At 47.5% G+C, this 23266-nt stretch overlaps 2 protein-coding genes across 2 annotated transcripts in view; both read right to left on the reverse strand.

Moving 5' to 3' along the window:
- The window catches only part of LOC310756460 (uncharacterized protein), a 133414-nt gene that overhangs the window by 33933 nt on the left and 76215 nt on the right, over positions 1 to 23266 (reverse strand). Inside the window, exon 4 of the mRNA XM_083600588.1 lies at positions 1916 to 2089. Within this exon, the coding sequence (XP_083456714.1) occupies positions 1916 to 2089 (174 nt within the window). The remainder of the gene's footprint in view (positions 1 to 1915; positions 2090 to 23266) is intronic.
- Positions 12049 to 21294, reverse strand: LOC310756968 (uncharacterized protein). Its single transcript, XM_083601981.1, has 3 exons — positions 21119 to 21294; positions 18292 to 18465; positions 12049 to 14612 (listed from the first exon to the last, which is right to left on the reverse strand). Exons 2-3 carry the CDS (start codon positions 18422 to 18424, stop codon positions 13408 to 13410), a joined length of 1338 nt encoding a protein of 445 aa, XP_083458107.1. The 5' UTR covers positions 18425 to 18465; positions 21119 to 21294; the 3' UTR covers positions 12049 to 13407.

Raw genomic sequence — 23266 nt, forward strand, 5'->3', positions numbered from 1 at the left:
TAGAATTCTATGTAAAAGAATGAACATTGAGTGAATGTTCACTAAGTTTCCCACGTTGACTGAAGCTCTTTCCACGCTCCAAGCATTCAAAGTTTCACCCCTGTGTGAGTATGTTTATGTAAAGTAAGGTGTGTCCTCCGACGGAAACTCTTTCCACACTCCATACATTTAAACGGTTTCTCCCCTGTGTGGGTTCGATGATGAATATTAAGGGTGCAACTTTCGCTGAACCTCTTTCCACACTCCATACATTTAAAGGGTTTCTCCCCTGTGTGAGTTCATTGATGAGAATTAAGCTGATTCTTCCAACTGAAGCTCTTTCCACACTCCATACATTTAAAAGGTTTCTCCCCTGTGTGAGTATGTTTATTTAAAGTAAGCTGTGCACTCTGATGGAAACTCTTTTCAGACTCCATACTTTTCTCCCCTGTGTGAGTTCTCTGATGTTTACAAAGTTTATCACGTCGACTGTAGCTCTTTCCACACTCCAAGCATTTAAAGTGTTTCACCCCTGTGTGAGTTTGCTGGTGTGTTCTAAGGGCTCCACTGTGACTGAAGCTCTTTCCACACTCCAAGCATTTAAAGTGTTTCACCCCTGTGTGAGTTTGCTGGTGCGTTCTAAGGGCTCCACTTTGACTGAAGCTCTTTCCACACTGCATACATTTAAATGGTTTCTCCCCTGTGTGAGTTCTCTGATGTTCACTAAGTTTATCACGTCGACTGAAGCTCTTTCCACACTCCAAGCATTTAAAGTCTTTCACCCCTGTGTGAATACGTTTATGTATGTTAAGGTGTGCACTCTGACGGAAACTCTTTCCACACTCCATACATTTAAATGGTTTAACCCCTGTGTGAGTTTGCTGATGTAAAGTAAGGTGGGTACTCTGACCAAAGCTCTTTCCACACTCTATACATGTGAATGGCTTTTCCCCTGTGTGAATTAGTTGATGTTTTCTAAGTGTTCCCCTGTCACGGAAGCTCTTTTTACACTCCATACATTTAAATTGTTTCTCCCCTGTGTGGGTTTGATGATGTGAAGTAAGGTGTGAACTCTGACCAAAGCTCTTTCCACACTCCATACATTTAAATGGTTTCTCCCCTGTGTGACTTCGATGATGCGTATGAAGGGTCCAACTTTCGCTGAAGCTCTTTCCACACTCCATACATTTAAATGGTTTCTCTCCTGTGTGAGTCCGTTGATGTCTTTTAAGTTTTCCACTCTCACTGAAGCACTTACCACACTCCACACATTCATATTGTTTTCCCCCTGTATGAATTCGCTGATGTTGTTTAAGAGTGGCATTACTACTATAACTCTTTCCACACTCATTACATTGAAATGGTTTCCCCCCCGTGTGAGTTTGTTGATGGTTTGTAAGGTTTCCACCATCGATAAAGCTCATTCCACGTTCTGCAGAGTTCTGTCGATTGTCTGCACCACCTGCTTTGAAGCAAAGGGAGAAATGATTTTAGGGTTTCAAGGAATATCTTTGTATGAAGGGAGATATATAAATTACATAAATAATGATAATTGTCTAGAAAAAAAATAAAGTGGTAGAAATGTTTCAAATAAATAAATAAATAAATAAATAAATAAATAAATAAATAATCTATAATTACTGAAAGCATTTCCCCAACACCTTTTACCCATATTTCTGTATTAGTCTAGGTAATAATCATCATTTAATCATGTAGTGCAGGGGAAAAATGTAAAATCAAAACGCTGTGAGAGGAAAAAGGGTTCTGGTTACTCTATGAAAGCAGATCCCAGAAACAAAGAGGAGCATGGGAAAAGGCCTCTCTGCTTCCTTCTTCCTGCCTTTTCTCTCCTCTCCATCTTTTCCCCTTGCCAATGTGTTTCCCTCCTCCTGTCTCTTTCCACCCCTGCGCCCATATCTTACCCCCTGTAACTCACCAGATCTCTCTGAGGGCCCTGGGAGGGAATGCTCAACAGTTCTGGGGAGGGATGCAGGAGGCAGCCTGACCAAGTCAACCGTCCATCTTCCTCCTTCCATTCTAGCTAGGTTTGCAGAATCAGACTCTTTCATCCTTCCTGAGGAGCTCAGAAGCGAAAACGAGCTGCAGGTTTCTGAGGGATGAAGAAACAAAGGGAGCCTCACATTTAGTCTTGACACCTGGCTATCTTAGATGCCGTTTCTGTGTAGAAAAGGTTATGAAGCTTAATTTACAACTCAAAGAATGTGGTATGGCTCTGGGAATGCTTTTAATCTTCAAGGCCTTTTGATAAACAGGATTCTGCTGTCGAGGCTCCTAACAAGCCTGAGTTATTGTTCTTCTATCTAACCATTGGCGAGTTGCTAATTAATCTAAAGAACTGATTGGCTTTTGAGTTTCGAATCCACGTGGGTTCAAAGGGGATAAAACCTAAGGAAGCCAACTTGCAATTCCCTAACATACCTTGCCATGTGAGACCATTGTCTTGCAAAGAGGACTTGCCCTGATGCCAGGGATGCGGAGAACAGTTCTGTTTCACACTTTCATTCTCGTTGTGAGTATGTTCTGTAGTTAGTGATATTGAAAAATGTTTTTATTTGCTGTTTGGGATTTGTAAGAGATGTGCCAACTTTTATGTTTGAATAATCTTGTTTTTTAAAAAATTCTGGAAAAAGGACTTGTCCCTGTTTCTGTCTTTTCTGCCTTTCTTCCGGGGAAGCTAAACCAGTACCTGACCACTTAGTCACCTACCAGAACCTGATGGATTTCTGTCTGTGCCATGGTAAAGTGAGGCAGCCCAGTAAAACTGGAGAGTAATCTCCTTCCTTAGCTTACTTTTCAGGGCTGTTCTAAGATAAGGAAGTGGTGGCAGCAAACTACTGTTTCTGTTTCTTTATGTTCTGAAAAAGATTTGGCGCACCCCACCCCCCTCAGCCGGGTCTTGACGGAGTTGGAAGGCAGGCTGGAGAGGTGGGAGAGTGTGCACGAATGCTACACAAGCCCCAATACAGCTCCATCCAGCCATGTCCCCATCTTCCCTCCGCTGGGACTCACCAGATATCTCGGAAGTTCCTGGGAGGGAACGCTCAGAGGCTGTAAAGAGGGATGCAGGAGACAACCTGACCAGGTCAACTGTCCATCTTCCCCCTTCCATCCTCGCTAGGTTTACAGATTCAGTCTCTTTCATCCTTCCTGAGGAGTCGAGAAGCCACCACAAGCTGCAGGGTCCTGGGAGAGAGGAAGAAACAAAGGGAGCCTCAGAGGCCCTGCAGGGATTCTCCTGCCCTAGATATTCCCCTGCTCCTGGAGAAGCACAAATGGGGCAGCCCTTCCCAACAAAAACCCCATTCAAACATCTCCAGTGATTCCCATTTAATCTGTTGGCACCTCACTCCACTTCGTAAGGCTGGCATGGTATGCACACTAGTGACCTGAGAGTAGACCCCATTGAACTCAGTGGGGCTTATGGATAGAACTTGGTGCAAAAACCATAGGATCTGGCTCCTGCTGTTTCTTAGCCACCTCCTCATTTTCCTTATTCACGCAAAATGGAGTGATTTTTGGTTGTGCTTTCTTTAGAGAAGCTCTCTTTGGAGCAGGGCCCGTGGCACTCAGGAGAGACCAGAAATTCTGTAACCACTCCAGGTCAACACCATCTTTCCCCTTAATTCCTTATCATGTTTCCTTATACCATTTATAGCAATTAAAGCTTTTCTAACTTTAGTCTGCAGCAACTTCTGTGTCATTCACTTAGTGTTCTGCAGAATGCGGAGGCTAGACTGGTGACTGGGAGTGGCTGCTGGAACCATGTAAGACCGCTCCTAAAGGATCTACTTTCAAAGTGTTGGTGGTGACCTTTAAAGCCCTAAACGGCCTCGGCCCAGGATACCCGAAGGAGCATCTCCACCCCCATCGTTCAGCCTGAACACTGAGGTCCAGCACCAAGGGCCTTCTGGCGGTTCCCTCAGTGCAAGAAGAGAAGTTACAGGGAAGCAGGCTGAGGGCCTTCTCGGTAGTGGCGCCCTCCCTGTGGAACACGCTCCCATCAGATGTCAAGGAGATGAGTAACTATGTAACCTTTAGAAGACACCTGAAGGCAGCCCTGTATATTATATGTGCTGGAAGCAGCCCAGAGTGTCTTGGAAAACCCAGTCAGATGGGCGGCAGGTAAAAATTATTGTTGTTATTATGATTATTATCATTCACACAGGATGCTGATCAGCTTCACCCCAGTGCCTTGCCAGGGCAGGAGGGGCATGGTCTTCCTAAAAATATTGAGCTGAGCAAGGCTGGATGCAGCTCCTGCTCCCAAGAGTGGCACATGCCAGCACTTGCTCTGCTGGGAGGGGGCAGATGTTTAACAAGGTTGGAAACCAGATCTCACCCGGCCCTAGGGACTCCTCCGAAGAATCCTGGGGGCCAGAATTGGTTCAGGACCCTGAGAGTCGCAAGGAGACAGCTTCAGCCCTGCTGCCCAAAGACTGCAATTCCCAGAGTGGTCACCAATCCCCCCTTCTTGCCAGGGATCTCTGGGAATTGTATTTGGGTAGATCGTGGGAGAGGGTCTCCCCTCCAGTCTCCACACTTGGGGGCGGGGGCTGTATCCCCCCACTCCACAGGGCTTCTCCTTCCTCGGAGTCCTTGGATGCTTCTCTGTGTTGTGAAATGCGACTTTCCCCTCAGTCTGAAGGGGGCTTATTTGCATGCCCTCTTTTTGTTGCCCCAAAGACTCCTCCCCCAAAGGGAAGGCAGCATCTTGATCCAAAGGAAGAACAGAGTCGCAGACCTGCTGGACACTCAGCCCCTCCCTGGCTTGGCAGAGAGGAATTGGGGGCAGGACCCTCTGCACCCTGACTTGGGGGTCTCCCCCCCATGCATGAGCCGAACCGGGGGGTTGTCTCCCCCCTTGCAGCCCTGGGACCCCCTTCTCCCCGCTGCACCCCAAGGGGGAAGAGAGAAGAGACTCACCAGATTCCAGGAGGGGCACCGAGGAAGTTTTTGCAAAGCAGAGAGAACAAAGCAGCCTCCTCGTTGCTCGCAGGAAGGGACTGGGCAGGGAGGGGCTTCTGCTGGGGAGGACCTTGCCCTCCCCCGCCCTCCCCTTCCTGTCCTCTCTAGGAATCCAGCTCTGCTCCTTTTAACCCTTGGCAAGCCGAGGGCACCCAGACCGCCCCTCCCCCCCCCGGGTGCTTCTGCGCTCTAGGGGCTGCCCTCCCTTCTCCATCTGTGCCAAGGACTCTGCATCAAGCCCCCCCCCCCCCATCTTATGCAGACTGACGACAAGGGAGGTGGGGGTTTCTGCATTATGCAGTGTGCATCTGGATCCCTACTTTGAAATGACTCAATAAGTGAATGTTAAAGCGCCTCTCCTGGAAGCGCCTTCCCTGGGACCCACCAGCAGGGCACATCCTGGAAGTCTCCCCCCCCTCCACACACACACACACACACACGTTTCTCTTTCCCTGGGGGGCCAAGAGACGCTCCCCTGCCCTGCACCCCCCGGGGCCCCTTTGCGGAAACTGAAGTGCGATGCCCACCAAAGGGAAGGCGAAGGTGAAGGACCCCTGGACCTTTGTCCGCACACAGCTCCCCCCCTTTCTTCCCCACACCAAACATAACCACAGTTTTGAAAATCCACCATACTCTGGGCATGTGCAGATTTCGCAGCTTTCTGTAAACCAGAGGCAGGGAAGAAGTGGCCAAAGAACCAGCTTGCAGAAAAGGGGCCTTGTGGGCTGAGGTGCAGGATCCCTGAGGATCCAATACAGGAAGAACTGAACAGGGAAGAACTGCTCCCCCATCATAGAGGAGGTGGCACCCCCGCTTGACTCGCAGAAATAGACTCCCGGAGGAGCGAGCAAGGGAGGCCGATGGGCAGAGAGGACAAGGAGATGAAGATGCAGTGATGGGGAAGGGAGGGGCCCCCAAAAAGGGCCCTTACTGGGCCCCGGATCTATGCAATCCAGCTGCAAAGTGGGAACCCAACACCTGCAGGGCTTGCATGGCAGGATGAAGCCCCTCCCGCGCAGGAGATTACCCTCCCCCCACGCACAATAACACTGGGATATTCAAAAGGTAAAGGACCCCAGTCAAAGGCGACTGTGGGGTTGGGGCGCTCGTCTCCGCTGTCAGGCCGAGGGGGCTGGCGTTTGTCTCCAGACAGCTTTTCCGGGTCACGTGGCCAGGAGGACTCAACCGCTTCTGGCGCCACAGGGTACAATGGTGAAAACCAGAGTGCACAGAAATGCCACAACTACTTGCACTGGTATGTTTTTGAACTGCTAGGTTTGCAGAAGCTGGGACAGAGCAACGGGAGCTCACCCCGTCGTTGGGATTCGAACCCTGACCTTCCCTGTCCTTCAGATGAGGGTCCCCATCGCCAAAGAGGGCCCTCAGGGTTGACTCCCCAGGGAGGGGGTGGAAAGAGGCCCAGGAGCCAACTCCTAGGGGCCAAGATCCCATCATCCATTAGACTGGGAGGAAGAGGGTGTGGGAGGGAAGCCCAGCCAAGCATTGCCAGGGGACGAGAATTTCCTGGAGGGGCTCCAGAGCTGCCTCGGCGTCTTCCTCCTGCTCAGGTATCTGATTGAAGTAAAGCGGGGGGTGTCCTATTCCCACTGCACCCCCTTCCTCCAGGGAGGTTGGATTCATGGAATCCTAGGAACTGTCAGAGCCAGCCGGCCAAAATCACAGAGAGCATGTGATGAAGCTAACTCATTATTAGCAGAAACAAGGACTGCTCCAGGGAGCCAGGAATAGTCAGCATTCAACTCTTCTCAGTAGTTGCAGAGATCCGGGTGGAAGAATCCGCAGCCCAGCCCTTTGCGGTTCTGACGCACAAGAGCCAACTTCTAGGGGCTGATCGGCTTTGCCAATAAAATATTTGTGGGGTCCTGGCACCCCCAAAGTTAACCGGCACTGCCATTCAAATAGTGTGTGTGCACGGCATCATATGTTCAATTCTGCTGGACAGTGATTGCCTGGGCCCTCCTATTATTTTATTCAAGTTGGCACATCTGCTGAGAAGTAAGCCAGGTCAGAAGTAAGCCAGGTGGTGCATGGGGAGTGATTTTCAGCCCCATGCAACCTTCAATGTGGGGTTCCTCAGGGCTCAAGCTTATCCCCCAGGTTGTTAAACATCTACATGAAACTGCTGGGTGGTGTTATCTGGAGGTTTGGAGTACGTTGTCAGCAGTACGCTGATGACACTCAGCTCTGTTTCTCCTTTACATCTGCAGGTGAGGCAGTGGAAGTGCTGGACCAGTGTCTTGCCTCGGTAATGGACTGGAGAGAGCCAACAAACTTAAACTCAATCCAGATAATGTTGGGATACTGCCAGGGAGATAAAGTCCATGATGACTCCACGTCGTCTCCGGACGTCCATCGATCTCCCGTAGACACGCAGTATCAGCAAATAGCGACACGAGCTCCAGAAAATAGCATCCACATTCCTGGGCTGATGCACACTCTATCAGCAGAATTCACACAGCAAAAGTCGCACTCAGGAGAGCATTATTTACAAGTTTTATTCAGCGTTTTATTCAGCGTTGATCAGAACAAAAAAACATGACTGCCTGCTTCAGTGTCTCCAACACAGAGAGAAACGAAAGCAATAGAAAACATAAACATCCTGTGAACAGGAAATACGCAGACTGTGACACAAACATCCTGCTCCCTTTTAAGGTGGAACGGAAATATCCTAGCAGATAAGACCAAGGCACTGTTAGTGGGTGGTTCCCTAGGCCACCTGCTCTTCACAGGGTCACGTTTCCTCCAAAGGAGCAGGTTCACAGCTTGGGGGTACTCCTGGAGCCTTTGCTGTCGCTCGAGGCTCAGGCGGCCTCGGTGGCCCGGAGTGCCTTCCATCAGCTTCAGTAGTAGAAGTAGAAGCTGTGAGGATACTGTCTACTTTGGTCTCATTTCAGTCAGGATGGGAAAGATCTTCTAGAAAGAGAAGAATCCCAAACCAGTTTTGAAGGGTGTGGTGACCCCCTGGGTCTTCTATACTGTCAGAAGTACCTCAGGAGTGTGGAAACTGACAGAAAGTACCACCTTGTTTAAAAATCAAAATATTAAGTTGCAACAACTAAGTTAAGGAGCTGAAGTGAAATAACTGGAAATAAGCTCAGCATTGGCCATCCTCTCTAGACACCTGTAACATCGAAGAGGAATAACTTAAAAAAAGCAACAGAAGTTTAAAAAAGCTGTGCATTTACTACTTTGTTTAGAACCCTGTAACATACACTAAATTTAGTACAATTTATTAATAGGTTTACTGTTTCCTGAAAGAACATTATCTATCTCCTGACACATCCTTTGCTTTTTTCAACTTTCTTCTGTAAAATAATCTTTCTTGTTTGTTCAACTTCTGCCAGAGTCTCCAAGGATCTTTGTTTACGTTCACACAGAAAGATAATCCTATTTTTATTTTAAACTATCCCAATAATAATTGGGACAAAATATTTTAAAAGCTGGCAAAGAGACCTTGCCAATTTTATATGGCAAGGGAAGAAAGCCAGAATAAAATCAGAAATAATGATGGGGCCAAAAGAAACGGGGGCATTTGCAGTCCCAGATTTAAGAAGATATTTTGAAGCAGCATGCTGGAGTTGGATGAAAGAGTGGATTCTACTAAAAGATACTGAAGTTTTGGAACTAGAAGGCTGGGACAAGATACAGAGTTGGCATGGGTATTTATTCTATGGGAAAATACAATTGCACAAAGGATTTACAAACCGCCTTGTGAGAAAGGCCCTATTTGAGGTATGGGAAAGAACAAAAGAGAGAATTATAGAAAGAACTCCAAGGTGGACCTCTCCAATAGAGGCAACCTCTATGGCCAACTTATAGAGATTTAGCAGAAGGAATGAATGAAAATACGGTGGTACATCAGGTTAAGTACTTAATTCATTCCGGAGGTCCGTACTTAACCTGAAACCGTTCTTAACCTGAAGCACCACTTTAGTTAATGGGGCCTCCTGCTGCTGCCGCACCGCCGGAGCACGATTTCTGTTCTCATCCTGAAGCAAAGTTCTTAACCTGGAGCACTATTTCTGGGTTAGCGGAGTCTGTAACCTAAAGCGTATGTAACCTGAAGCGTATGTAATCCGAAGTACCACTGTATCAAATTAAAAGAATATGAAGAACTCAAAATACTGGGAATAAATTGGTTAGAATATTTCCAACTTAAGGCTACATACAAGAAAGATATAAAAACTAGGGGACTTGGGAAATAAAATATCAAAATTAGAAAGAGAGGCTTTACAAAATAATCAAAAAACACTCTCTAAAATATATAGATTATTAGATAAAGTCCTCCCAGATCAAGAAGTCAAAGGAGAGAATATTCTAAAGTGGGAACGGGATTTAAGATATACAACTGATTCTGAAGATTGGATTCTGAAAATGTTGGTAGCCTGTCATTGGAAAGGAAATTATATCCCAACAAAAGGGAACTGGTTAAGTAAACTATGTGAGTACCTGGAGTTAGCAAAATTGACGGATTTAATAAGGCATAAATCCAAAACTATAATACAGAAACAATGGGAATGCTTAAATGAATATTTATACAAGCAGGGCTCAAATACGAAAGTTTGGCTGTGCTTAGACTAACCTTGTGAAGAATATAGAGAACATAAAGATTTGACGGATTATGAAAGAACCTAAGGAAGGGAAATGATTGAAGAACAGATGTAAAGACGAGCAAGATAACTAAGAGGCGTGCGGTGAATGCGGTGGAAGTCTTTTAAAATATTTTAACTAGGATTTATATATTGTAATGCTTGAAGGAGTCAAAATTAAGGGAGTGAAGCAATTAGCAATTCAAGCTAAAGAGCTAGCCCAGGAAAATGAAAAAAAAAAAAAGTAACTACACTATCTAAACAGGGGTCAGAATTGCCGGACCCCCAGAGAAGAGCTAATATGATTCTGGGAGGAATTCCAGAAGAAATACAGGCTAAAGAGTTGGAAGAAACTTTGAGAACCTGGCTATGCTCCACCTCCATCGTTCTGCCCGGACACTGAGGTCCAGCGCCAAGGGCCTTCTGGCGGTTCCCTCAGTATGAGAAGCCAAGTAACAGTGAACCAGGCAGAGGGCCTTCTCGGTAGTGGCACCCACCCTGTGGAACGCCCTCCCATCAAATGTCAAAGAGAAAAATAACTACCAAACTTTTAGAAGACATCTGAAGGCTGCCCTGTTTAGGGAAGCTTTTAATGTTTAATAGGTTATTGTATTTTAGTGTTTTCTTGGAAGCCGCCCAGAGTGGCTGGGGAAACCCAGCCAGATGGGCGGGGTATAAATAATAAGTTAGTAGTAGTAGTAGTACTCAAGGAGTTAGTTTGAAGGCAGAAGATGTGGAACGAGCCCATAGCTGCCGAGGGCCCAAGGGGAGAAAATCCCCCAGGAATGTAATAATTAAATTTTCTAGAAAGAAGCTGCAACAGCAGGTATACCAGACTTTGAAGAAAATCTGGGATATCATATAGTTAAATGTATGTATAGAGGTGAGTCCTTAAAGTCATTGCAGGAAGTAACAGAGAATATAGGTAACCAATATTGGTTAAAAATTGGAGGACTATACAACAAAATTTCCAAAGTCCAAGAGACAGGAAATAGGAGTTTAGAAGAGCCAGTAGAGGAACTATACAAACAAATGAACAGACAACCCAACTTATTCAAAAGATGTGGAGTAAAGAAGAACAAGTTAGCGAAGCAACGGTTGAAAGGATAATGAAAGGAACAGATGAGATTAAAGTAAGCAAATTTAGAGTGCTGAAATTAAAATTCTTTCTAAAATGGTACAGAACTCCAGCCCAGCTTGCTAATATGGTAGCAGGATTGAATTCTAGCTGTTGGCACTGTAAACAAGCCAAGGGATGGTTTTCCCATATGTACTGGGAATTCCCAGAGGTAAAGGAATTCTGGAAAAAAATCCTAAAGGTTATTAATGAAATTTTTAAAGGGAAGCTTTCAATAGATTTTGATTTCAGTGTGACGCGGTATGAGGCGGCAGCTAAAAAAGCCAATGCAATTCTGGGCTGCATCAATAGGAGTATAGCATCTAGATCAAGGGAAGTAATAGTGCCACTGTATTCTGCTCTGGTCAGACCTCACCTGGAGTACTGTGTCCAGTTCTGGGCACCACAGTTCAAGACGGACACTGACAAACTGGAACGTGTCCAGAGGAGGGCAACCAAAATGGTCAAAGGCCTGGAAACGATGCCTTATGAGGAACGGCTAAGAGAGCTGGGCATGTTTAGCCTGGAGAAGAGGAGGTTAAGGGGTGATATGATAGCCATGTTCAAATATATAAAAGGATGTCACATAGAGGAGGGAGAAAGGTTGTTTTCTGCTGCTCCAGAGAAGCGGACACGGAGCAATGCATCCAAACTACAAGAAAGAAGATTCCACCTAAACATTAGGAAGAACTTCCTGACAGTAAGAGCTGTTTGACAGTGGAATTTGCTGCCAAGGAGTGTGGTGGAGTCTCCTTCTTTGGAGGTCTTTAGACAGAGGCTTGACAACCATATGTCAGGAGTGCTCTGATGGTGTTTCCTGCTTGGCAGGGGGTTTGACTCGATGGCCCTTGTGGTCTCTTCCAACTCTATGATTCTATGATTTCATGACAATGGGTATAATTTAAAATTTAAAAATTGTGTGGGAAAATTTAAAAATTGTAAGAACATAATATATGTATGTAAGAAATCTTAAACTCGAATAAAATAAAATAAATTTTAAAAAAAGAAAGTAATGCAAAACAGATTAATCAATTCCAGACTTTTAAAAACAACTCCTAAAACAGCAATTTAACATGAGTTTTACTATCTAACGAGAGCATTGATCCATAAAATGAAAGCAATAATCAATGTACTGTACTATAAAAGAAAGAAGACAGTACTTTAGATTAAAATTAAAATTATTATTTTTTCTTACCTGCACTGATTGATAGACATTGTTTGGATGGGGGGGCTTTTATACATTGCCGCAGTCACACAATCAATCAAAAACAGAGAACAAGCCACAGTCACAAAAACGAAAAAGCCAAATAAAAAACCAGATATAAGCTCCAAATATCACCTCAGAACACTGCAATTGGAAATGGAAGGCTTTTATTACAATGGGGGGGTGCAAATTAGCAGCAGAACAGTGAAAACAGAAGGAAGAAGGCTTTGATTCCAATGCAGGGGGACACAAATTAGCAGCGCAACAGTGAAAACAGAAGCTCAGGAGCACGTTCGGCTTCCGAAGCAAAGTTCGCAAACTGGAACACTGACTTCCAGGTTTGCAGCATTCGAGTTCAAAGTTGTTCAGGAACTAAGCTATTTGAAAACCGAGGTACCACTGTATATAGACATGGTTGCCATACATCCAGAATTGTAAACAGCGTCTGGGCGGAAATTGCTGAAATGTCCGGGAAAATCTCGACATATGGCAGCCCATGTCGCAAGCGTAGATTTCGGCAAACTTCACTTGAAATGGATACGCCGCCCCCGCCCCCCCCCCAGTTCCTTCAAGCCCTCCTCAGAAGGCTTGGTTTCAGACTCTTGATAATCTTGATTGACTCCTTTGCATCATCTTCATGAAGTTTTCCCTTAGCATATAGCAAGCTTTCAAACTGTGAGTTTTGTTCTGCAAATCCATTTTTTAAAATCTAACTTAAATGTTGCATTCAACTGATGGTAACTTGACCAGTCTCCCTCCCACCTAGAGGAAGAAGTTCCCTTTATAGGGACCCCACATACAATTAAGCAATACCACACGGCGCTAAATCTAACCTCCCAATACATCAACCTCAGCGGGTAAACATTCGCTCTGCTGTGTCAAAGTTTTACTGGACGTTTGGACAATATTGGCAAGAGCACCTGTAATCTCACAGTTACCACTTCCCCTGGAAGAATCACTTCCGTCCAAACCAGTAAGTATGTCTGTAATTATGACAATCTGACCAATGCCCAGATGACTTAAGCCCTATATGGGACTCCTCTCCATGGGTTCCCCCCTGAATATAGAGCATGGTCCAATCCCCTGGACATTCTCAGACATACAGAAGTCCTTCTCAAGGTCATGAAGGAATCTGAAGAGGCGATTCAAGCAACACAAAAGGAGATTTCTCTTAAAGATCAGGAAGAACTTTCTGATAGCAAGAGCCAGCAGTGAAAAGGAACTCCCTCAGAAGGGGGTGGACTCTCCTTCATTGGAGGTATTTAAGAAGAAGTTGGATGGCCATCTGTCATGGATGCTTGAAATGAGTTTTTTTCTGCATGGGCGGGGGTTGGACTAGATTCCGAATCTTCCATTCTATTATTTACCCTGCTGTGAGTTCTTGAATTGACTTATTTACAAATGAAATTTTATCCACATTCCATGCGCTGATATGCTTTCAACTCTGTATGAATTATTTGGTGGGCCATGAGAGTGGCATTCTGACTGAAGCTCTTCCCACATTCCAAACACTAAGAGGTTTTCTCTCTTGTATGAATTCTTTGATGGGAAGTGAGACTGTGGCTCTGACTGAAGCTCTTTTCACATTCCAAGCACTGATAGGGTTTCTGCCCTGTATGGATTCTTTGATGGGAAGTGAGATTCTGCCTGTGACTGAAGCTCTTCCCACATTCCAAGCACTGATAGGGTTTCTCCCCTGTATGGATTCTTTGATGGGAAGTGAGACTATGGCTGTGACGGAAGCTCTTCCCACATTCGAAGCACTGATAGGGTTTCTGCCGTGTATGGATTCTTTGATGGGAAGTGAGACTTTGGCTGTGACTGAAGCTCTTTCCGCATTCCAAGCACTGATAGGGTTTCTCCCCTGTATGAATTCTTTGATGGGAAGTGAGATGTTGTCTGTGACTGAAGCTCTTTCCACAATCCAAGCACTGATATGGTTTCTCCTCTGTATGGATTATTTTATGGATTATGAGATGGGGGCTTTGACTGAAACTCTTCCCACATTCAAAGCACTGATAGGGTTTCTCCCCTGTATGGATTCTTTGATGCAAAGTGAGACTGTCCTTTCGACTGAAGCTCTTCCCACATTCCAAGCACTGATAGGGTTTCTCCCCTGTATGAATTCTTTGATGGGAAGTGAGACTATGGCTGTGACGGAAGCTCTTCCCACATTCGAAGCACTGATATGGTTTCTTCCCTGTATGAATTCTTTGATGGGAAGTGAGACCCTGCTTCTGACTGAAGCTTTTTCCACATTCCAAGCACTGAAAGGATTTCTCCCCTGTATGAATTCTTTGATGGGAAGTGAGACCCTGCTTCTGACTGAAGCTTTTTCCACATTCCAGGCACTGAAAGGGTTTCTCCCCTGTATGAATTCTTTGATGGTAAGTGAGACTACTGCTGTGACGGAAGCTCTTCCCACATTCTAAGCACTGATAGGGTTTCTCCCCCGTATGAATTCTTTGATGGGAAGTGAGACTGTACTTCCAACTGAAACTCTTTCCACATTCTCTGCAGTGATACAATTTCTCTCCTCTGTGAATTCTTTCATGTGAAGTGAGGCTATCCCTCCGAATGAAGCTCTTTCGTTGATTGGAGGTGGACTGGGAGCTCTGGCCGATGTCCTCTCCATACTCTGAATATTTATTTGATTTCTCTGATATGTGGATTCTGTTATGGTCCCCCTTGTTCTTCCCTTCCCATTCATCACCATCTGCAATGAAGAGAGAAGATAATTATCGCCTCAGGAAGAAATGGAGCTCCAGATTATTGAACAGAGTTCCCCGCCCCTCCAACTCACTAAGAGACTTGAGAGTGCTCCGTTTCAGCCTCAAAAGGACAGCCTTGAAGTCTAACTTAATGGCATTGTAGATGTGTGGCATCTTCAACCCCCTAACACGCCTGAAGGGTGCCTGACTCTCTTGAAACCAATGGGCCACACTGCCAGCATACTGTGACCAGGGTGCAGATGACACAGAACCACTCAGAGCGAAGGGGACGTGGTTCACATCCATTATTGAACAAAGTTAATGAATGCTTGTGATAAAGGAAGGACTGAAGTTAGATGTGAGGCCTTACAATAGTTTTCACTGCCTTTGTTTCCTGGTAATAACTGACATATTGCTTGGCTTTTATCTGGGATAGATTTGATTTGGCTCAATCCTGGAATCCACCCCATATGCAAGGTCAGTCATCTCTTTGGTCAATCAAATGCAAACAGAAGCCAAAACAACAAACCTGACAGAAGTTACTTCAACTTCCCTAAAAACTCTCAAGCCCACATTTAAGAAGGCCTGGGTGGTTCAGACAAGCCTGGTCATTGTTTCAAAATGCATGACTAGACAAAGAATATTCACAAACCGTTGATATCCCTCCATTCAGGGGTCACGGTGTGGATGTTAGAATCCCAGATGCTGTTGGTCTCCATCCAAATAGTGGTGGTTCATCAAATAGAGCAGGGATGTGCAACAGGTCGATCACGATCTACTGGTTGATCCCTCCGAGGTTTTGGTCAATCGCAGTCAATTGCTGGCCCCCTCCCGGATCCTCCCTCCATTGTTGGAGAATGGAAAACAGAGCTTACAAACCGAGGCTGGAGGCTGTTTTCCCCCCAGCGCTCCTTTGGTGAGTTGCTAATAAAAGCTCAACAACTTTGACCTGAACCCCTACAAAACAGGGGTAGATCACTCCAAGTTTTGAATTCTGTGAGTAGATCGCAGTCTCTTGGAAGGTGGCCACCCCTGAAATAGAGGTATGTATGGAATTTCAAAATTGATGTTATGATCTAACAGGAAATTTTAACGAGAGGGTCCATGATCCCTCAATTCTCCTTCTTGATTTCCTTAGAAAAAGCTCTCTGGTCAGGATCCAGCAACGTCCCTGCCTCCTCTGAAACAAGCAGGAACATCTTCACCTGCACACTCCCCATCAGCTGTTGCCTCAATCTAAATTTGGTCTAAATTTAAATTTGGTCTAAATCCCACCCCCAAAATGAGCAAGCCCCAGTAACTCTCCAGCCCCATCCATCCATGTCCCCATCTCCCCTCCCCTGGGACTCACCAGATATCTCGGAAGTTCCTGGGAGGGAACGCTCAGAGGCTGTAAAGAGGGATGCAGGAGACAACCTGACCAGGTCAACTGTCCATCTTCCCCCTTCCATCCTCGCTAGGTTTACAGATTCAGTCTCTTTCATCCTTCCTGAGGAGTCGAGAAGCCACCACAAGCTGCAGGGTCCTGGGAGAGAGGAAGAAACAAAGGGAGCCTCAGAGGCCCTGCAGGGATTCTCCTGCCCTAGATATTCCCCTGCTCCTGAAGAAGCACAAATGGGGCAGTCCCTTCCCAACAGAAACCCCTTTTAAAACATCTCCAGTGGTTCCAACTTAATCTGTTTGCACCTCACCCCACTTCTTAAGGCTGGCATGGTCTGCACACTAGTGACCTGAGAGTAGACCCCATTGAACTCAGAGGGGCTTATGGATAGAACTTGGTGCAAAAACCAGGCACCATCCTGTCCCCAAGCCTGAAAACTGCAACCCCAGAGCATGGGCAGAATACAGCCGAATAGCTATTACATGTAGGTGCCCCCACGTCTCAGTGCAAGAGATGCCTTAGCAGTTGAGCTGGCTGGGCCCCAAACCTCTTTCTGCTCATCATTAGAGCTGCTGAGAGACCCTAGAAGGTTGGGAATAGGATCTGGCCCCTGCTGTTTCGTAGCCACCTCCTCATTTTCCTTATTCACGCAAAATGGAGTGATTTTTGGTTGTGCTTTCTTTAGAGAAGCTCTCTTTGGAGCAGGGCCCCTGGCACTCGGGGAGAGACCAGAAATTTTCTAACCACTCCAGGTCAACACCATCTTTTCCCTTAATTCCTTTTTTTTTTTAAAAAAGTACATGTTTTTATTAGGAATTCCAACATAACAATTTTAACAAAAATACATCATCCACATTATCCCCCCCCCCATTTCCCCCTAAAAAAGAAAAAAATCCCTCCCCACCCCCAAGACTTCCCCCAGCTCCTCTCTCTGGTTTCGCAACACATAATTTTATCTGCATGTTATAAAATTGTAAAAATCCTCAATTTATCTCTATATATTACCAATAAAGAGTTTGTAATGAAGTTGGGAAATCGAAGAAGAAGAAGAAGAAGAGGAGGAGGAGGAGGAGTTTGGATTTGATATCCCGCTTTATCACTACCCGAAGGAGTCTCAAAGCGGCTAACATTCTCCTTTCCCTTCCTCCCCCACAACAAACCCCCTGTGAGGTGAGTGGGGCTGAGAGACTTCAGAGAAGTGTGACTGGCCCAAGGTCACCCAGCAGCTGCATGTGGAGGAGCGGAGACGCGAACCCGGTTCCCCAGATTAGGTGAATACCACTCTTAACCAGAACACCACACTGGCTCTTAGCAAGTTAAAACTTTGGCTCATGCTAAAGAAGAGCATTATGGGAGAGCCAAACGCTGTAGAATTCTTGGAATGTGTATCTGCTTCTTTAATTGCAGACTTTCTGTCTCAAAGAGTGTGAATAAGTTATCTTCTCCATCTGCAGGAAGGAGGTTCCTAGCTGATTTGTAGTCTTGACACCTGGCTATCTTAGATGCCCTGTCTGTGTGAAAAAGGTTATGAAGCTTAATTTACAACTCAAAGAATCTGGTCTGGCTTTGGGAATGCTTTTCATCTTCAAGGCCTTTTGATAAACAGGATTTGGCTGTCGAGGCTCCTAAGAAGCCTGAGTTATTGTTCTATCTAACCATTGGCGAGTTGCTAATTAATCTAAGGAACTGATTGGCTTTTGAGTTTTGAATCCACGTGGGTTCAAAAGGGATAAAACCTAAGGAAGCCAGCTTGCCATGTGAGACCATTGTCTTGCAAAGAGGACTTGCCCTGATGCCAGGAATGCGGAGAACAGTTCTGTTTCACACTTTCATTCTCGTTGTATGTTCTGTAGTTAGTGATATTGAAAAATTTGAATAATCTTGGTTTTTAAAAAATTCTGGAAAAAGGATTTTTCCCTGTTACTGTCTTTTATGCCTTTCTGCCGGGGAAGCCAAACCAGTACCTGACCACTTAGTCGCCTACCAGAGCCTGGTGGATTTCTGTCTGTGACACAGAAAAGTGACACAGTGTGGGGCAGTCTGGAAAAACTGGAGAATAATCTCCTTCCTTAGGTTACTTTTCAGGGCTGTTCTAAGATAAGGAAGTGGGGGCAGCAAACTACTGTTTTTGTTTCTTTATGTTCTGAAAAAGTTTCGACGCACCCCACCCCCCTCAGCCGGGTCTTGACGGAGTTGGAAGGCAGACTGGAGAGGTGGGGGAGTGTGCACGAATGATACACAAGCCCCGATACCTCTCCAGCCCCATCCATCCATGTCCCCATCTCCCCTCCCCTGGCACTCACCAGATCTCTCGGAGGTCCCTGGGAGGGAACGCTCAGAGGCTGTGAGGAGGGATGCAGGAGACAACCTGACCAGGTCAACTGTCCATCTTCCCCCTTCCATCCTCGCTAGGTTTACAGATTCAGTCTCTTTCATCCTTCCTGAGGAGTCGAGAAGCCACCACAAGCTGCAGGGTCCTGGGAGAGAGGAAAAAACAAAGGGAGCCTCAGAGGCCCTGCAGGCATTCTCCTGCCCTAGATATTCCCCTGCTTCTGGAGAAGCACAAATGGGGCAGCCCCTTCCCAACAGAAACCCCATTTGAAACATCTCCAGTGATTCCAACTTAAACTGTTTGCACCTCACCCCACTTCTTAAGGCTGGCATGGTCTGCACACTAATGACCTGAGAGTAGACCCCATTGAACTCAGAGGGGCTTATGGATAGAACTTGGTGCAAAAACCAGGCACCATCCTGTCCCCAAGTCTGAAAACTGCAGCCCCAGAGCATGGGCAGAATACAGCCGAGTAGCTATTACATGTAGGAGCCCCCACGTCTCAGTGGAAGAGATGCCTTAGCAGTTGAGCTGGCTGGGCCCCAAACCTCTTTCTGCTCATCACTAGAGCTGCTGAGAGACCCTAGAAGGTTGGGAATAGGATCTGGCTCTTGCTGTTTCTTAGCCACCTCCTCATTTTCCTTATTCACGCAAAATGGAGAGATTTTTGGTTGTGCTTTCTTTAGAGAAGCTCTCTTTGGAGCAGGGCCCGTGGCACTCGGGGAGAGACCAGAAATTTTGTAACCACTCCAGGTCAACACCATCTTTTCCCTTAATTCCATATCATGTTTCCTTATGCCATTTGTAGCAATTAAAGCTTTTCTAACTTTAGTCTGCAGCAACCTCTGTGTCATTCACTTAGTGTTCTGCAGAATGCGGAGGCTAGACTGGTGACTGGGAGTGGCTGCTGGAACCATGTAAGACCGCTCCTAAAGGATCTACTTTCAAAGTGTTGGTGCTTTAAAACCCTCAACGGCCTTGGTCCAGGATACCCGAAGGAGCATCTCCACCCCCATCATTCAGCCTGGACACTGAGGTCCAGCACCAGGGGCCTTCTGGCGGTTCCCTCAGTGCAAGAAGTGAAGTTACAGGGAAGCAGGCTGAGGGCCTTCTTGGTAGTGGCCCCCTCCCTGTGGAACACGCTCCCATTAGATGTCAAGGAGATGAGTAACTATGTAACCTTTAGAAGACACCTGAAGGCAGCCCTGTATATTGTATGTGCTGGAAGCCGCCCAGAGTGTCTGGGAAAACCCAGTCAGATGGGCGGCAGGTAAATACTATTGTTATTATTATTATTCGCACAGGATGATGGCGGCAGTGGCAGCTTCAAACTGTTGCCGGAAATATCCGAGGGCTCCCTTGGACAAAAGTAAAGACACCAACCAGGATAACTTGGAGCAAAACAGCAGCCTGTAGGCTTGGCCTTTATTGAACTGTTGCAACAGGGTGTTCCCCTCACTTGCAAGAGAGAGGAAAGACCCAGAAAAACAGTGTGCAAGGTCTTATAAAAACTTTTGAAATTCCCCTCCTCTAAGTCAAGCCCACCCCCAGAAACATCATGCATACATTACAGAAAGGAGGGGTTGAGGGAGGAGTTGGTGGTAACCTGAGTGTCTTGTCACCTGGCTAGTTCCTCCTTTCCCCCCTCCCCATGAGTCACTTCCAGGAGACAAAGGGGAGTTTGCAGTTTCCTGCCCCCAGAGGGAAGATCTGATCATTGTCCTTTGTTTCAGTCCATGCTGAATCCACTCCCATATGCAACTTCTTTGTGATCTTGATGGTCTTCTGTCTGGGATCATCAGGGTTGGCATAGCAACTGGGCAGGGCTCCTGTGGATGTGCTGAGACGGTGAAGGGATTATGGCTGACCAGGACCAAGGCACCCCCCTTTGATAGTTCTTGTCATATGGAGTAAAATAAAATGGAACAGTGCAAATCCGATGTATGGTTGATTTTCTATGAATTTATAACAGAAATGTGGCGTATGTAGTGTGTGAGTGTGTGTGAAGTTTGTACAAACAGAATGATTGGGGTGGGGGGGGGTTCCTGCTACAGTCCCAGTGCCTTGCCAGGGCAGGAGGGGCATGGTCTTCCTAAAAATATTGAGCTGAGCAAGGCTGGATGCAGCTCCTGCTCCCAAGAGTGGCACGTGCCAGTCTGTGCACTTGCTCTGCTGGGAGGGGGCAGATGTTTAACAAGGTTGGAAACCAGATCTCACCCGCCCTAGGGACTCCTCCCAAGAATCCTGGGAGCCAGAATTGGTTCAGGACCCTGAGAGGTGCAAGGAGACAGCTTCAGCCCTGCTGCCCAAAGACTGCAATTCCCAGAGTGGTCACCAATCCCCCCTTCTTGCCAGGGAACTCTGGGAATTGTATTTGAGTAGATCGTGGGTCTCCCCTCCAGTCTCCACACTTGGGGGCGGGGGCTGTATCTCCCCACTCCACAGGGCGTCTCCTTCCTCGGATTCCATGGACGCTTATTTTTGTCAAGAAATGCGAATTTCCCCTCAGTCTGAAGGGGGCTTATTTGCATGCCCTCCTTTTGTTGCCCCAAAGACTCCCCCCCCCAAAAGGAAGGCAGCATCTTGATCCAAAGGAAGAACAGAGTTGCAGACCTGCTGGACACTCAGCCCCTCCCTGGCTTGGCAGAGAGGAACTGGGGGCAGGACCCTCTGCTCCCTGACTTGGGGGTCTATCCCCCCCCATGCATGAGCTGAACGGGGGGATTGCCTCCTCCCTTGCAGCCCTGGGACCCCCTTCTCCCCGCTGCCCCCCAAGGGGGAAGAGAGAAGAGACTCACCAGATTCCAGGAGGGGCACCGAGGAAGTTTTTGCAAAGCAGAGAGAACAAAGCAGCCTCCTCGTTGCTCGCAGGAAGGGACTGGGCAGGGAGGGGCTTCTGCTGGGGAGGACCTTGCCCTCCCCCGCCCTCCCCTTCCTGTCCTCTCTAGGAATCCAGCTCTGCTCCTTTTAACCCTTGGCAAGCCGAGGGCACCCAGACCGCCCCTCCCTCCCTCCCTCTCCCTGCCTGCTTCTGCGCTCTAGGGGCTGCCCTCCCTCCTCCATCTGGGCCAAGGACTCTGCATCAAGGCCCCCCCCATCTTATGCAGACTGACGACAACGGAGATGGGGGTTTCTGCATTCTGCCGTGTGCATCTGGATCCCTACTTTGAAATGACTCAATAAGTGAATGTTAAAGCGCCTTCCCTGGGACCCACCGGCAGGGTACATCCTGGAAGTCTCTCCCCCTCCCCCCCCCCCCGTTTCTCTTTTCCTGGGGGGCCAAGAGATGCTCCCCTGCCCTGCACCCCCAGGGGCCCCTTTGCGGAAACTGAAGTGCGATGCCCACTAAAGGGAAGGCGAAGGTGAAGGACCCCTGGACCTTTGTCCGCAGACAGCGCCCCCCCTTTCTTCCCCCACAACAAACATAACCACAGTTTTGAAAATCCTCCATACTCTGTGAAGAATAGTGGGTAGACATGGCAGACGACACAGCGATTTCTCCAAAGCAGCTCTTTATTTTGTAAGCTGGAACAGAAAACTGAACAGCAAACAGCTCAGCCGGCCTGCTTTTATAGGCAGCCAGCTGTTAACATTGTAGCAACAACAACCCAGGGTTTCCCGCCTAAAATAACTGACGTGGACCTGAGTGAAAACTATCTACACTATCCCCCTGATGGCCCAGGGTGAGAACTTCAGTACATAACACTCTGGGCATGTGCAGATTTCGCAGCTTTCTGTAAACCAGAGGCAGGGAAGAAGTGGCCAAAGAACCACCTTGCAGAAAAGGGGCCTTGTGGGCTGAGGTGCAGGATCCCTGAGGATCCAGTACAGGAAGAACTGCCCCCCCATCATAGAGGGGGGGTGGTACCCCCGCCTGACTCGCAGAAATAGACTCCCGGAGGAGCGAGCAAGGGAGGCGGATGGGCAGAGAGGACAAAGAGATGAAGATGCAGTGATGGGGAAGGGAGGGGCCCCCCAAAAGGGCCCTCACTGGTCCCCGGATCTATGCAATCCAGCTGCAAAGTGGGAACCCAACACCTGCAGGGCTTGCGTGGCAGGATGAAGCCCCTCCCACGCAGGAGATTACCCTCCCCCCACGCACAATAACACTGGGATATTCAAAAGGTAAAGGACCCCAGTCAAAGGCGACTGTGGGGTTGGGGCGCTCGTCTCCGCTGTCAGGCCGAGGGGGCTGGCGTTTGTCTCCAGACAGCTTTTCCGGGTCACGTGGCCAGGAGGACTAAACCGCTTCTGGCGCCACGGGGTACAATGGTGAAAACCAGAGTGCACAGAAATGCCACAACTACTTGCACTTTGATGTGCTTTTGAACTGCTAGGTTGGCAGAAGCTGGGACAGAGCAACGGGAGCTCACCCCGTCGTGGGGATTCGAACCCCGACCCCCCTTGTCCTTCAGATGAGGGTCCCCATCGCCAAAGAGGGCCCTCAGGGTTGACTCCCCAGGGAGGGGGTGGAAAGAGGCCCAGGAGCCAACTCCTAGGGGCCAAGGTCCTGTTGTCCCCCTTCCAAAAAAGTTGATTGACATTAAAATGGTGAGGGGTGTGTGGCATCATCTCATCCATTAGACTGGGAGGAAGAGGGTGTGGGAGGGAAGCCCAGCCAAGCATTGCCAGGGGACGGTTGGGGGCGCTGGCAGAGAATTTCCTGGAGGGGCTCCAGAGCTGCCTTGGCGTCTTCCTCCTGCTCAGGTATCTGATTGAAGTAAAGCGGGGTGGGGTGGGGGTCCTAGTCCCACCGCACCCCCTTCCTCCAGGGAGTTTGGATTCATGGAATCCTAGAGCCATCCAGCAAAAATCACAGAGAGCATGTGAAGCTAACTCTTTATTAGCAGAAACAAGGACTGCTCCAGGGAGCCAGGAATGGTCAGCACTCAACTCTTCTCAGTAGTTGCAGAGATCCGGTTGGAAGAATCCGCAGCCCAGCCCTT

This window comes from Podarcis filfolensis (genome assembly GCF_964270895.1).
Source record: "Podarcis filfolensis genome assembly, chromosome: 2".
Classification (NCBI taxonomy): domain Eukaryota; kingdom Metazoa; phylum Chordata; class Lepidosauria; order Squamata; family Lacertidae; genus Podarcis; species Podarcis filfolensis.

Excerpts from the sequence above, each read along its gene's own strand:
- LOC310756968 (XM_083601981.1), bottom strand. The coding sequence starts at position 18,424 with ATGAAAGAGACTGAATCTGTAAACCTAGCGAGGATGGAAGGGGGAAGA. Across the intron at positions 14,613-18,291 it reads AGGGACCTCCGAGAGATCTG|ATGGTGATGAATGGGAAGGG; the intron begins GTGAGTGCCAGG and ends TCTTCATTGCAG.